Below are 13,918 nucleotides of genomic sequence, written 5' to 3'. Positions count from 1 at the left end.
ATTCGCTTTTTTTGTTTTTTTTTTTATTGCTTAGGTCGGTGGACGAGATCACAACCAACCTGGTGTTAAGTGATTACTATTTAGAACCAGATTCGCGTTCGCGGCTTAGAGCTTAGAGACCCTGATCGAAAGATAGCCTGTAATTCGCCGCACACCGCCGCTAGTGATGAGCAGTTTAGTAACTAGGGACGCCGCCACATGTTTTATGAAAGGTATCGTAACATGAATCGTATTAAAAAAGAAGGCTGCTGTTTTAAGAATAGATGATTTTTTTGCCGGAAATAAACATAATTTGACTACTGGTCGTATGAATTGAATGTAAAAACTAAATACTGCAAATGGGGACTATCTCTGTTTCTTTCTTCTACGTAAGTGCTAACTTGAACCACTTTCATTTCACAAAAGATTTATGTCCCACGTCCTTGCGGATCCATCATATCCATTAACCTTTGCGTTAGACGCCTTCAACTCTAACACTAGGATTAGGCAAAGGAAAGTGCAACCTAACCCATGCATCAGCCCGCTGAGTTTCTCGCCGGATCTTCTCAGCGGGTCGCGATTCCGATCTGGTAGTAGATTCATTCACGACGCAGCTGCTCTTGAGTTGATAGGTCTCCTTCGGCGGCGCTCGGACAGCTATTAGCAAATCCCATCAATCACTCCTCGCTCAGCATTTGCTCGCCCACCTGTTCTGGTGAAACTGGAAAGGCCACAAGGCCACCAGTAATAATTAAAAAAAAAAAAGATATTTATCTGGAAACTAAGTACCGAAATAAGTTTTCGTGTCGGGTTTTAAATAAAACAAATCCATAACGAGTGAACACCACAATTTTTTCTATGCCGATGGGATTCGACTGTTGCTCTCTGTCGTAATCAGTTATTTAAAGAATTAGACGCAGTCATAAATTTGTATTTCACGGTATTTCGCAGTCGTCAAACAATTTAAAATGCTTGGAAACTAGCTTCGGGCTTCGAGAACGGTCCACTTCAATCGGATTTAATATTTATTTGAATCCAATCAACATTTCTAGGTCTTTAGGTTTATTTGTGACACTGAAGTATGAAACCTATGGAAATGAAACGTCAACAAAAAAATCGTGCCACTGTGACGTCATCTGACCACAAAACATGGCGGTTTTAGTGCTGTACAAAAGATTTCAATGTTATCAGGTTTTATCGATAAACGTTCTTGGCTCATTTTATTTTAAATATTGTTGAGTATTATTTATTTGTAGAATTTATACTTTAATAGGAAGTAAGTAGGTATATTGTTATGTGCAAATATGATATAATTTAGATGTGTGAAATCTAAGACAAGTTCGTCCTTCGAATTTGCCAAGTAAACGATATGATGATTTTTAAAAGTTGCTACACTGATTTTATAAAGTTGTCGTTTGTCGCAAAACATAAAGATATAGCGTAGTACAGTGCCATCTGCCCATTTCTAACATGCTAAATGCTATCGTATTTTGAGTACGTGTTTTTCTTAGACTATTAATTGTTTATTAATTGTTTTACTGACCCTAAGGTCCGTAACACACTACCGCAGCGCACCTCAAGGAAGGTGCGCAGCACCATTTGAATCACTTTCACTTGAGAGTGATTCAAATTTTAAACTTATCAAGGGACCGCGTGAAAAAAAAACACCTACAGAACATTTATTCATTAATTACAAACGTCATTCCTTGTGAATTCCTCTCTAAAATCACTCTATTATTAAATATTTAACGAATTTACAATAGTGTTTTACTCACTGCGGAATAAAACTATTTTATTTAAATAGTTCCGAAGAGATTTTGTCGGTAGCCTTTTTCCCGAAATATCTAAACAGAATGTCTAAATATGTTTTGATGACATATTTTATAGAGGTATTTATGATTAGTGTCATGATCAATAGATTCCGACCGAAAAATGGTGTCCGATTTTTCGGATGAGGGCTCCATAATGAATTTAAATATATATAGATAATAGTTTTGGGGCATCGACTTTCTTGAGATCCTATAAAATACGTTTTAATTATCATTTTTGTATGTTTTAAGCATGATAAAACATAAAATTTTATATAAGCAATCATATTAAATCGATATCAAAGTCATTAATTAATGTACAACCCAAAACAGACGGCCGAACTGACGTGACAATGACATTTGGTGCGCTCAACATGGCGGATTTTCGGCCTCATTAGACATTTACGTATATTCATGTTTCATTTTATGTACATACGCACTGAAATACTGTTATATTGTTTTCCTGCGAGTTAAAGTGCTGAGTAAGAACGAGATAGATATATGTTTATGTGTGTGCTTTTAAAATGGGTGCTATTTATATAAGCAATTGTACGTATAGAACAATATGTCGTGTCCCTATTATATAGGTCTATGATTTGTGAGACGATAGTCAGTCTGTCAAAATGGGCCAGCAAAAATAAAGTAGAGGGAAATAAATCGATGGATTTGATAACAACAAGAAAAAAACTATATAGATACATAATATTTTTTATTTTTATTTATTGAATCATTTGTTGCCATAACAAAAACATTTTAACGTCTTTAATAAATGACACATTCATTTGTAAATATTAATTGAGTGTTTCATTTCTGGCCTCGTCACTAGCAAGTGTGCTTAGTGCGAGTTTTTAACATTCTCGATAGCGTAAAAGTTAACTCAAATTTGTATGCAGTTGGAACAGCGCCCCTAGCGGCAAACGTTCCAACTCCATACAGATTTGAGTTAACTTTTACGCGATCGAGAACGTTAAAAAACTCACATTAAGCACACTGATCATCAATATAATCAAATTACGTTCGTTTGTTTGCTTGGGTAACAACATATTACGTGATTTGAATTAAAATTCTTTGAACCCATGTTACTCAATTTTCTAAAATATAATGTATAGTAATAATGCAGTTTGATCGCGAACTTGCATTTGATAGTACGAAAGACAAGGGATTCATGAAAATATTTGATTCACATTTTCATCCTCATAGTACATTTAGGTACCGTCGTAATGTGAAGTGTTTTTGGACACATAGACATGCATCATAAATAATATGATGAGGAATGTAAATAAATTATACGTGCATTTAAATTATAATTGAATTCTACTCTAAGCATTTTTTGGTATAGCATTCGCAACGGGTTCTTGAACGTTGACGTCATTGTACAAAGTAGTGACCTCTTTTTTTTGGGCAATACTGAAAATATTTACCTTTATTACACGACAGATTTTTAATTGTTCTCCTTCATTATCTCTGATTGTTTAATAATAGGTTGTTATAAATATTCGTGTAAAGTACAATTCTTGAGTTTAGAAGCTAGATATTCGGTAATGCGACATTAATATTTTTATTTAATATAAGATTTATTTCAATTATTTATTTAAAAGAAAACGTTAGAAGTCCAGCATTGTACTGCATTCGTTAGTTAATCAAACAATACAATTCACTACTTTAAGTACTGCAATAGTAAAACTGCAATAGTAATATAGTTGTATTACAAATATTCTTCTATTACAGTTTACAAACATTCTGAGTACTTGTAAGCGTTCTTAACACGATAACTGCCTTGTAGGTCACCGGTGTCCTACGCGGCGCACTGAAGTAATTATGTCGATTTGCCTTCTTTTGTTTTTTAATGTATGTTTTTAGTCTTCTAGGTCTCTTAGGAATAGGTTAATTCTCAGTATCTTCGGATTCGTCTTTCCCAAAGTTTGCTAGATATTCCTTAGTAAGATTTTTTTTAAGAAGACATTGAAGCGAGAAATCGCCATAATTACTTCAGTGCGCCGCGTAGGGCACCGGTGACCTACATGTCAGTTAGCATATTAATTATTAAAAGTGACATCCAGAAACAATCGACAAAAATCACAAAACTGAACCAGCCGTACACATATCATAAAAACCGATTAATTGTAAGTCAATTGAAATGATCTCTCGTTATCCTTCCTGAGCGTGTCGTGAACGCTCTTCAATTGATCCAGCTTATTGGATATCTGAGCTATGGAGTTGTCTACCCAGTGCATCGACGACATGTGAGCGTTTAGTATGCGACCAATTTGGACAATCTGAAAAAGAAAAATATTGAGTTATTCGAGTAATTTTAAAATGCATAAGTTCAATACGCATAGATAGAGATTAAGCTTCTTTTCAATATTTAAAATACTGGGTACTATTCAATCTAAAAGTTCAAAAATGTATTAACTTTTATACTGGAATGTATTAATTTTTTTATACGCTTTTATTAGCTTCAGACGTATGTATGTATGTAACGGAATCTTTGAACATGATTTTGACCCCCTTCAAAACGTCGGATTAACTCGAATTTTGGTATACTTATTAAGGACCGATGACAATACAATATTTTAAAAAAAAGTTGACAAATATTGAAATTCCAACTGAAAAATGAAAAATAAATAGTAGTTTAAAAAAAACGAAAAAATACGCTTTTATAGAAAATTCAACAAGCGTATTTTTTAGTTTTTTAAACTACTGTTTATTCTTTTACTTAGAGCAATTTTTTATAAATAACTAGCTGACCCGGCAGACTTCGTAGTGCCCCAATCGAGAAATAAAAGACCTAAACTTTTGTATAAAATAAACTTAAAACAAACAAAAGGAATCCGTCCGACGGGGGACACATCAAAGGAAACACAAAATTCTCTGGACTTCAAACGACAAAAAATTCAAGACCAAAAATTAGCGAAATAGGTCCAGCTGTTCTCGAGTTTTAGCGAGACTAACGACAGCAATTCATTTTTATATATATAGATAAGTGGCCCTAAGCTACCAGCAATAAGACAGTAGTGGCGCGTAACAATTAACGTAGAAATAATAAAGAGTTTGGATAAAAAAAAAATATTGAAAACCTGCTTTAAGGAATAATCGTTTCATTTTTAATCAAAACAATCACTTACTGGATCGTTGCCATCTTGACTTCTGTTTGTCTCATTGAGATGCTCTATAACTTCCTTCAGATCTTCCGACATCTGATGCAGTTGAGAATCCAAATTTTCCGCTAGTGAATACCTAGTAACGAAATGAAATAAAATTATTATTGAGTATTGTTAACATCTCGGTATACAGCTGATTTTTTTAATCTGCTCCTATGTGGGGCTTTCAAAATTTTAAATGAATACAACATCATTAGGTGTGACGTCATTTGAGGCCATGATAATTGTTTTATTTTTTATTGCATAGATGGGTGGACGAACTCACGACCCACCTGGTGTTAAGTGATTACCGGAGCCCATAGACATCTACAATGCCGCCACCCATCTTGAGATAAGAGTTCTAAGGTCTCAGTATAGCTACAACGGCTGCCCCACCCTTCAAACCGAAACGCATAACTGCTTCACGGCAGAAATTAGGCAGGGCGGTGGTACCTACCCGTGCGGACTCACAAGAGGTCCTATCACCAGTAAAACCTGATAGACGATTATTTCATTATACATAATTGTTGTTTATAATCATGATTATATAATAATATCTTTCTTCTGTAATTGAGATCCATATTTCTATGCAAAAAAAAAAAACACTAACATATGTTCTCTCTCCGGATCTTTAATGCGGTCATTGTTCTCTTGCAGTAACTGTTTCTCCATCGGCCCTAATAGATCTTCCAATTCTTTTTGTTGTGCCAGTACAAAGTCTAATTCATGTTCCAGTGATTGCTGTTCGTTTTTAACTGTCTCGACTGCTTCGTTTAGTTCTACGATCTGTGGAAAAAGCATTATTGGTAAAAGTCATAATCCTGAATAGTTTAAAACAAAAGCTAGAATGTTCTCGGTTGCTTCTCTCTAATATTTGAACTAGCTGACCCGGCAGACTTCGTAGTGCCTCAATCGATAAATAAAATACTTAAACTTTGGTATAAAATAAACTTAAACAAAAGGAATCCGTCCGACGGGGGACACATCAAAGGGAAAACAAAATTATTATCTCTGGACTTCCATAAATAATTCAAGACCAAAATTAGCCAAATCGGTCCAGCCGTTCTCGAGTTTTAGCGAGACTAACGAACAGCAATTCAATTTTATATATATTAGTATAGTATAAATATTAAAAAAATGTGATCATACCTTCTCTCCGTTCGCTATTAGTAATGTGTCCCAAGCATTAATCTGGGTAGCTTGGTTGATGAACGTCCGTTCCTGCTCTTCCAATTCCAGGGTCCATTTGTTGATATTCTCCTCTAATTGTGCAAATGTTATCGAAGTTATCGGTTGAGGTGGAACTGGTGCAACTGCAGTACTAAAAATTTTAAAATGATGCCATCATATACCCAAACACGTCTGATATTAAAATTTATTTATTTAACTTAATGCACAGAAGTACAATGGCGGACTTAATGCCTGAGGCATTCTCTACCGGTCAACCAAGGGTGGTGTAGAGAATCCTGTGGTAGGTGCATTACTTAATGTGAAAATAACCAAACTGATAATACTTCATACCTATACAAACATACACGGTATATATATATCATCACATACAACAATGTACATATATACAAACTCTATCATATACTCATATATTCACATACATATTCATATACACACTTAAACACAACATAAAAATATAACAAATTTATCAGAGAAATAAAATAATATATACATATATAGTACAAGAAAATAGTATATAGCCTAAAACACACTATATTGCGGGTCAAATTTGTAAGTTTTTAAGTTTCTCCAGAAAAAGTTGCCGAACCTTTATATTTGATATATTCCAAATTTTTCTGTTGTCTAATATGGTATGAATTCCATCTATGCTGTGCAGCAAAATTACTTAACTATCAGATATTTTTATGTCTATATATTGTAGCATAAGGAATCATTAGTTTATTATCATTTAAGAATAAGTCCGTTCCATTCCAAAGTGGATTTAAATAGCAGTACTTTTTTTTTTACTGCATTGGACTTTGGAATGAGCTTACCATCTACTTAGTATTTATTGTGTGGTAACAGGAAAGCACAGAGTACAGACATCACAATATCAGTGCTGCCATTCACCTTGGGTCATAATGTCTAAATATCATTGTGTAATATGTACCACAGTTCAAACCAGAACACATGACAGCTTTGCGGCAGAACTAAGCAGGATGAAGGTCCTTGCCTATGCAAGCTTACAATATGATCTAACACAAAATTGTACTTTTTATAAGCACAATATGATTTGCCACAAAACAGCGCCCCTAGCGGCAAAGGTACGCAAACGATCCAACTCCATACAAATATGAGCTACCTTTTACGCTATCGAGAACGGTAAGAAACTCTCACTAAGCACACTGTACTTTTTATAAGCTAGTGTTAGTCGACTTACGTTGTTGTAGTCAAAGTGGGCATTATTGAAGTTGAAGCTGTAGTTTTTCCCAGTGCCGTTATGCCAGACGGGGTGGTAGTGGATGCTGAAATTTAACGAAATTTACAAACTTTAATAATGACATTGACAGCGATATCTGACACTGATTACAATGACATTTTAAAACGCACAAAGGTTAATAATACTTTCTTGTCAAATATCACGCCCTAACACCGTGCTAACGCCATCAAAGTATCGTTGGACAACGTTTGGTGAACAAACTAGATTTTATGGTATTTAACTATATCATCATAGCAAAAGTGTGTATATACTTATATAAGTAAGTACCAAATATATTTTCCAATATAATATTTTCAGATTATTCAGTGCAAGTAAGGTAATAATTGATCAGAACCCGATAAGAAATGAGAATATCAACATATTCTTAGCAAACGGGTAGGTACCACCACCCTGCCTATTTTTACCGTGAAGCAGTAATGGGTTTCGGTTTGAAGGGTGGGGCAGCCGTTGTAACTATGCTGAGACCTTAGAACTCATATCTCAAGGTGGCGACATTTACCTTGTAGATGTCTAATAAGCAATAAAAATAAAAAACAAAAAAAAAATGACAGGGGAAACGTTATTAATTGCCTAAAAGAGTTAGGGAAGACCGTGGCATCCACTGGTATTGTATTGGTAGCACGCAATATTTTAGAAAAAAATGACGATTTGAAAAGTTATTGTGATTTCTACCTCCATTTATAGGTTGCCTTTAAATAATAAAATAATATTATAATTTATCAAGAAATTGAAACCCCCGAAAATAGATCTTCACAAAATCTACCCAAGAATTAGTGGAAATCCGAAAATCGTAATAATAAATTAATAAAAAAAATACTTTTAATTAGTTTATCATCTGCATGACTTACGTGCGGAAGAAACAGCGGTCGTTGTAACAGTTTTCGTTCCGAAGGTTAATCCGGCTGATGTACCGGTTCCAAAATTGATTCCGGTGGTCGGTGGCTGAGTAGTGGCCGAGCTTACCCCGAAACTAAGCGTGGTAGCTTGGGTACTTGGCGCGGAGCTGACACCAAAACTAAGCCCAGTCGTTTGCGTACTTGGCGCGGAACTGACACCAAATCCCAGACCAGAGGTTTGTGTACTTGGAGTGGAACTCACACCAAAACTAAGCCCTGTCGTTTGTGTACTCGGCGTGGAACTGACGCCAAAACTGAGCCCTGTTGTTTGTGTACTTGGTGTGGAACTTACACCAAAACTAAGCCTGGCTGCCTGAGTACTAGGTGCTGAGCTAACACCGAAACTAAGCCCCGAAGTCGTTGCGGCCGCTGCCGTACTCGTTCCAAAGTTTAACCCGGTTGTAGTAGCCGTGCCAAAACCAAGCCCGGTCGCGGAGCCCTGAGAAGTCTGCCCCCCGAAACTAAGCCCAGTGGAAGGTTGAGTTACGGTGGTCTGTGTTGTCGGTGCGCCGAAACTTAGTGTTGCACTCTGTGTAGTTGTGCCGAATCCAACGCCGGTGCCAAAATTAAGACCACTCGTCGCACTGGTCGATGGTGTACTGAAACTAAGCGCGGTCGTGGTTTGACCTGGAGACGTTCCGAAAGCTACACCGGGTCCGGATGTAGTAGTACCGAAGCTCGGTATGCTACTTTGAGCTGTGGTAGTGAAATTCGTTCCACCCAAATTAAGCCCAGAGGCTGGCTGAGATGTGCTGCCACCGAAACTGTAACTTGGTGCGGGTGTTACTGTAACAAAAAAAATATTAAATTGTAAGTGATCTGTATATAAATACCCAAGAAAAGGGGTACAACATTATCACTGAATGGTAGGTACCCTAGAAACGGTAAAAGTAATAAAGGATAGGAAGCAAAGGGATGGGAGAATAAGATAAAGTGGACAGCCAGGCCCAACTGGAGGAGGGTTGCTAAAAATAGATAGCAGTGGACCACGTAAGAGAAGGCTGAACTTAGAGTTATTCTGTAAAACGTACCAAAATGAATCAACAGCACTAAAAGTTCAGGATTAAGGGAGTCATTGATTGATTGATATAAATAGGCTAAGACAAAATATGATTATTTTCTACTGTGTTGAGCTGTATATACTAGTAAATGATAATTTAAACTGTCATCAACTTCTTAAATTTTAAATTTACAATTTCATCCATTAAATTAATGGATAGAATAAACCTTGATGTCAGTGGATACAAGCGAATTTTGATTATTGGTTGAATAATATTTCAAGAATATTTTATTTGGTTGCAATAAGAAGTAAAGATAATCTCAGAAACGAAAAAGTTTCCACATTTTGTTTTTTGTTTTTGTTCAACCATGTATTTCCTTGCTGGTGCAATAAAGAAACTTCCTCATGTTCTAAGAGAGTCATTGATTCTTTTTTTTTTTTTCATTTTATTATTATTAAATTTTGTAATAGATTATCACTTATCACTTATTATAATACAAAACCAAAATACGAACCGATACTGGTTGTAGTTATAGCGGTTTTACTGCCAAAACTGAAGCCCGTTGATCCAAATGAGCTCTGTCCTAAGGCTGGTGCTGCGGTTGTTTGACCAAACGTTGGCAGAGTCGGTTGTACTATTGTCGTTGCCTGGAAATGTTTCAACATGAAGAAATCCATCAATAAATATGGTAGAAGAAAGCATTGAAAATAATCTCTGTTCTTATCATATTTTTTTTATATTCTTTGACGGGAGAATGAGTTTCCAATCCAACTGGTATTAGGCATTTACCAGAGCCCATAAACATTAACAATGTAAATTTCGCCACACACCTTAAAGCATCAGTCGTAAGTCTATAGTATAGTAGTATAGTATTATATATATAATAATATATTCTGTAGTATAGTAGCTGCCCCACTCTCCAAACAGGATAATTAGCAGGGTAGTACCTATCCTTGTGGGCTCGGAAGATGCCCTAATACCAACAAAACCTGGCTACATTTGAGCTGCTGTTAATGTTAGCTAATCCTAAATGTTTCGTGGAGCATACTTTTAGCTATAAGGCTTTCAATTACCTTTGTAATATAGTTTTCATAACTATTTAATTTTAATTAAAGTGCATGATTGCTTTGCAGCAGAAATAGTATAGATGGCCATCAATGCTTACAGCTAAGTAACTACAATATACAGACTGACACTGTCTCCTGGTTTCAACAAATTATTGTAATCAGAAGTTGGATTTAGAATAGGTACCTTTGTACCTTAAACTTAACAACAAAAATAACAGACAATACAAAGGAATTAACTGGAGATGATCTAAAAATGATTTTTTTTGGGATTGTTACAATAACTTACAGTACTAGCTTGCGGTGCTGAGAAACCAGATGTAGGTGTTGAAAAACTAAAGCCAGCTGTCGTTGATGCCGGCTTCCCGAAGCTAAAACCTGTATTCGCACTGGAACCGAATGCTGGGGCAGCAGCTAAAACAAATTTCCTGTTCATACATTTCCTTTTCCTAAAATTTCTGTTCACTTTATTACTGATGGCTATGCGATGCAAGCTAGACGTACTGGTGAAGTAATTATAAATTTCGTTTGTAAGGAACAATGACTTAAAACTTTTCTGAACTTTTTCATAATAGCAAAAGCTGAGCGCTAGTGCATTTACAAAAGCAATATTATTATCCTTTTTTTTAATTTTAAATTTATAATTATCCATGTCATCTGCCATGTCAAAATAATTATATTTGTCAATCCAGGTCTTAAGCTGTGTTACCATTATAATCGTCATTTTAGTATAATATCATTTATATATTCATTATAATAATAAATTTATAATATTATTATATTTATAACCAACCTTGTGTGGCAGGTGTACCGAATGCCGGTGGTGCTGTGGTGGTTGCACCAAACGACAGATTCTGGGCCTGTCCTGCATTCTGTGAAATATTCACTAGCATTACAAGGCATTAACACATGCAAAGGAGCACAGTAAACGACATATAAGAGTTATGTAGAATGTAAGCATTCTCGAACTAAGAAAGAAAAGATAACATTTTTTTCCCAACTATTTAACAATGGCAGAACATTATTGACTTACAAATATAACTGTTTTTTTTCACTTAATTTCATGAAATGCACAATATGGTATTGATCGATAAATGCAGCTGGAGACATCACACCAAACTGACGAATAGTTTGTTTAACAGGCTCCCAACAAAATTACTGTACACACCTGATTTGTTGCTTGCCCAAAAGCAGAACTGCCAACTGTCTGATTAGGAGGTGAAGTGAAACCTCCAAAGGGTGTTGGCTTATTTGCTCCAAAGCCTGCAGTTGTAGTTGTTGTAGATGGAGATGAAACTGCCATACAATACATCAGTGTGAGAGGCATTTGTTATGAGTAGAATGTTTTTCGTAATGTTTGATGTAAGCCTCTTTTTGAGCAGCTAGGTTCTCACTGTTTATAAAGAGCAGTACGGGAAAGGATCATAGCTCTTATATTATGTGATTCAGTAGAGTGTGGTGATAATTTTGATTAAGCACTATGTTATTTTGTTATTTGTAGGTCAATTCTATTTTAGTGTTAGATTCATTCCTGGAGTTTAATTTAACTTGTATGAAAATTGTTTTTAGAACTTAGGATCTGAGTGTAAATAAATATCTATGAAATATTGATCATTTAAGAACCCCTTTGATGGATAATCATTATTTTTTTAATAATTTTTCACATGTCAGCTAGGAGTGTTAATAGTTGTTTAAATATCTTTTGCATGTCTTTTGGCTATGGTTTAATTACAACCATACAGTATATTCAGTGTTAAGTAAACGAAGGCCATTACTTACATGGTGAAGGTGCTGCATTTGTCGTTTTAGCACCAAATGCAAAACTGCCAAATACTGGTGCACTTGTTGTGGGACTAGTAAAGCTGAATGTTGCTTTGTTTTCTGAGAGATTAAAAATATTATTTGCATTTTCTATATCGACAGTTGAAAGGCAAACGTGACTAAACAACAATGCGTGAACTTTACAGTAGACTAATTTAAAGTTGAAATACCTGAAAACAAATTTTATTTTAACGAATCTAGCTGTAGTAGAATTTAGCTAGTAGCTGTAGGATTGAAATGATTTTAATAGACCTAGAAATATATTTTTTTGCGCATCGAATATGGTTATTGCCTATCATTTATGTACAAAGCAGTTAATGTCGCTTAGTCACGTTTGCCTTTCAAGCGTCGATATGCTTTTTTTTTTGGGATTCGATTCATGTTTGGATATCTAATGGGTATACTTCATCTTTTCTGAAAATATTGATGTCTCTTGGTTTAAGAAACCAGCACCACTGTGAATAAGTTAAGTAACAAAAATAGACAGTAAAATTTTAACGCGAAAATACAGATTTAAAATTTCGCTTGTATTTGTTATTGGAAGTTTTTGTACGCATCGTACCTGTGTTGGATCCACCAAATAACGGCTTTGAAGCGTCACCGCTGCCAAATGAAAATCCTGTAATTAAATCCAATTAATTAATTTTTTGATCTTAACGTGAAAAAAGTGTGGTTATATTGTTTACATTTACAATTTAATTATTGTTTAAAAAAACATATAAGTATATCGTAGTTCGAATCGTATTCTAGAGTATTTCAATTTATAAAGCTTCAAATTGGAACATGATAATCAAACCAAAAAGAATTTACCTGTTGATGGTGTTGGTGTACCAAAAGTATTAGACGACGTTGTAGTAGTTCCAAAAGAAAAACTCATTTTGTAAACTATAGATAAACTTATGTAAAAGTAAAATAGTTTAAATGATGAAAGTATGTATATTTAGATATTTCAATAAATGTTTAGTAATAGTACTCTTTGCCGCCGTTAGAAAATTTATCAACAGTAAGATTTATCGAGATATTAATCATTCGTTCAAACTTCAATGTGTCAAAACTCACTTTTTGTTATGTCCGATCAGACCGGCAAAAGAAACGTAGCCAATTGATTTAAACTGGAATTGAAATCCTTGTGTGAGATCTCAAGCCAGGCAGATTGCAAGCATATTTTTTCCCGTGTCCTCATCGCAACCAATTCTAGAAAATTAGTGTTGGAAAGGAAAAATATATGAAAGATAATCGTGGCAAAAGAAGAAAGATAAGGCATGAGGGAGCTCATATAGAGTCCCTTCTTTATTTCGCCTGGTCGTGTTTTATGTAATTAACACCACAGTTGGAACAATATAAATTTTATTGTTGTAGCGGCATAAAGTAATTACATTAAATTAGTTATTTAACTCATTATAAATTATTTTTCTGTTTTTCATATTTGGCGGTAAAAAGGTAATGCCTCACAGACTATATCCTTTTTCCCACATCTCGTGCGTTCCGGCTTACGCATAATAAAACGCCACACCACCCCCCTACGGAGAAGGAGAATCCGCAGAAAAAGAGAAAAATTATCATAGGTCGAAAGGTTTGGAGAAGTGGACTCTGCGACCTGACCGGGTGGTATATTGAGGTGTATGTGTAGGAGTAGCAGTTAGAGGTGCCGAAGGCACGAGTGGACGTGAAGGGACATTAGTAGCATCCGGTTGCGCTGGTTGAGGCACAGAAACCCGCGGTGCTGGTGCTGGAACGAGATCTACTAAAGAATGCTCGAC

General features: G+C 35.3%; 1 protein-coding gene across 1 annotated transcript; it reads right to left on the bottom strand.

Moving 5' to 3' along the window:
- Positions 1 to 2,479: 2,479 nt before the first annotated feature.
- Positions 2,480 to 13,198, bottom strand: Nup62 (nucleoporin 62). Its single transcript, XM_028175381.2, has 13 exons — positions 12,969 to 13,198; positions 12,721 to 12,777; positions 12,117 to 12,218; positions 11,506 to 11,633; positions 11,131 to 11,209; positions 10,627 to 10,751; positions 9,788 to 9,920; positions 8,225 to 9,058; positions 7,317 to 7,401; positions 6,077 to 6,248; positions 5,538 to 5,713; positions 4,913 to 5,024; positions 2,480 to 4,063 (listed from the first exon to the last, which is right to left on the bottom strand). The coding sequence occupies exons 1-13, from the start codon at positions 13,033 to 13,035 to the stop codon at positions 3,905 to 3,907; spliced, it is 2,229 nt and encodes a 742-aa protein (XP_028031182.2). The 5' UTR covers positions 13,036 to 13,198; the 3' UTR covers positions 2,480 to 3,904.
- Between the last annotated feature and the right edge of the window lie 720 nt (positions 13,199 to 13,918).

Source organism: Bombyx mandarina, chromosome 28, assembly GCF_030267445.1.
Source record: "Bombyx mandarina strain Sakado chromosome 28, ASM3026744v2".
Lineage (NCBI taxonomy): Eukaryota > Metazoa > Arthropoda > Insecta > Lepidoptera > Bombycidae > Bombyx > Bombyx mandarina.
The sequence above is the reverse complement of the archived record's forward strand: the minus strand, read 5'-3'. Positions and strand labels throughout refer to the sequence as shown.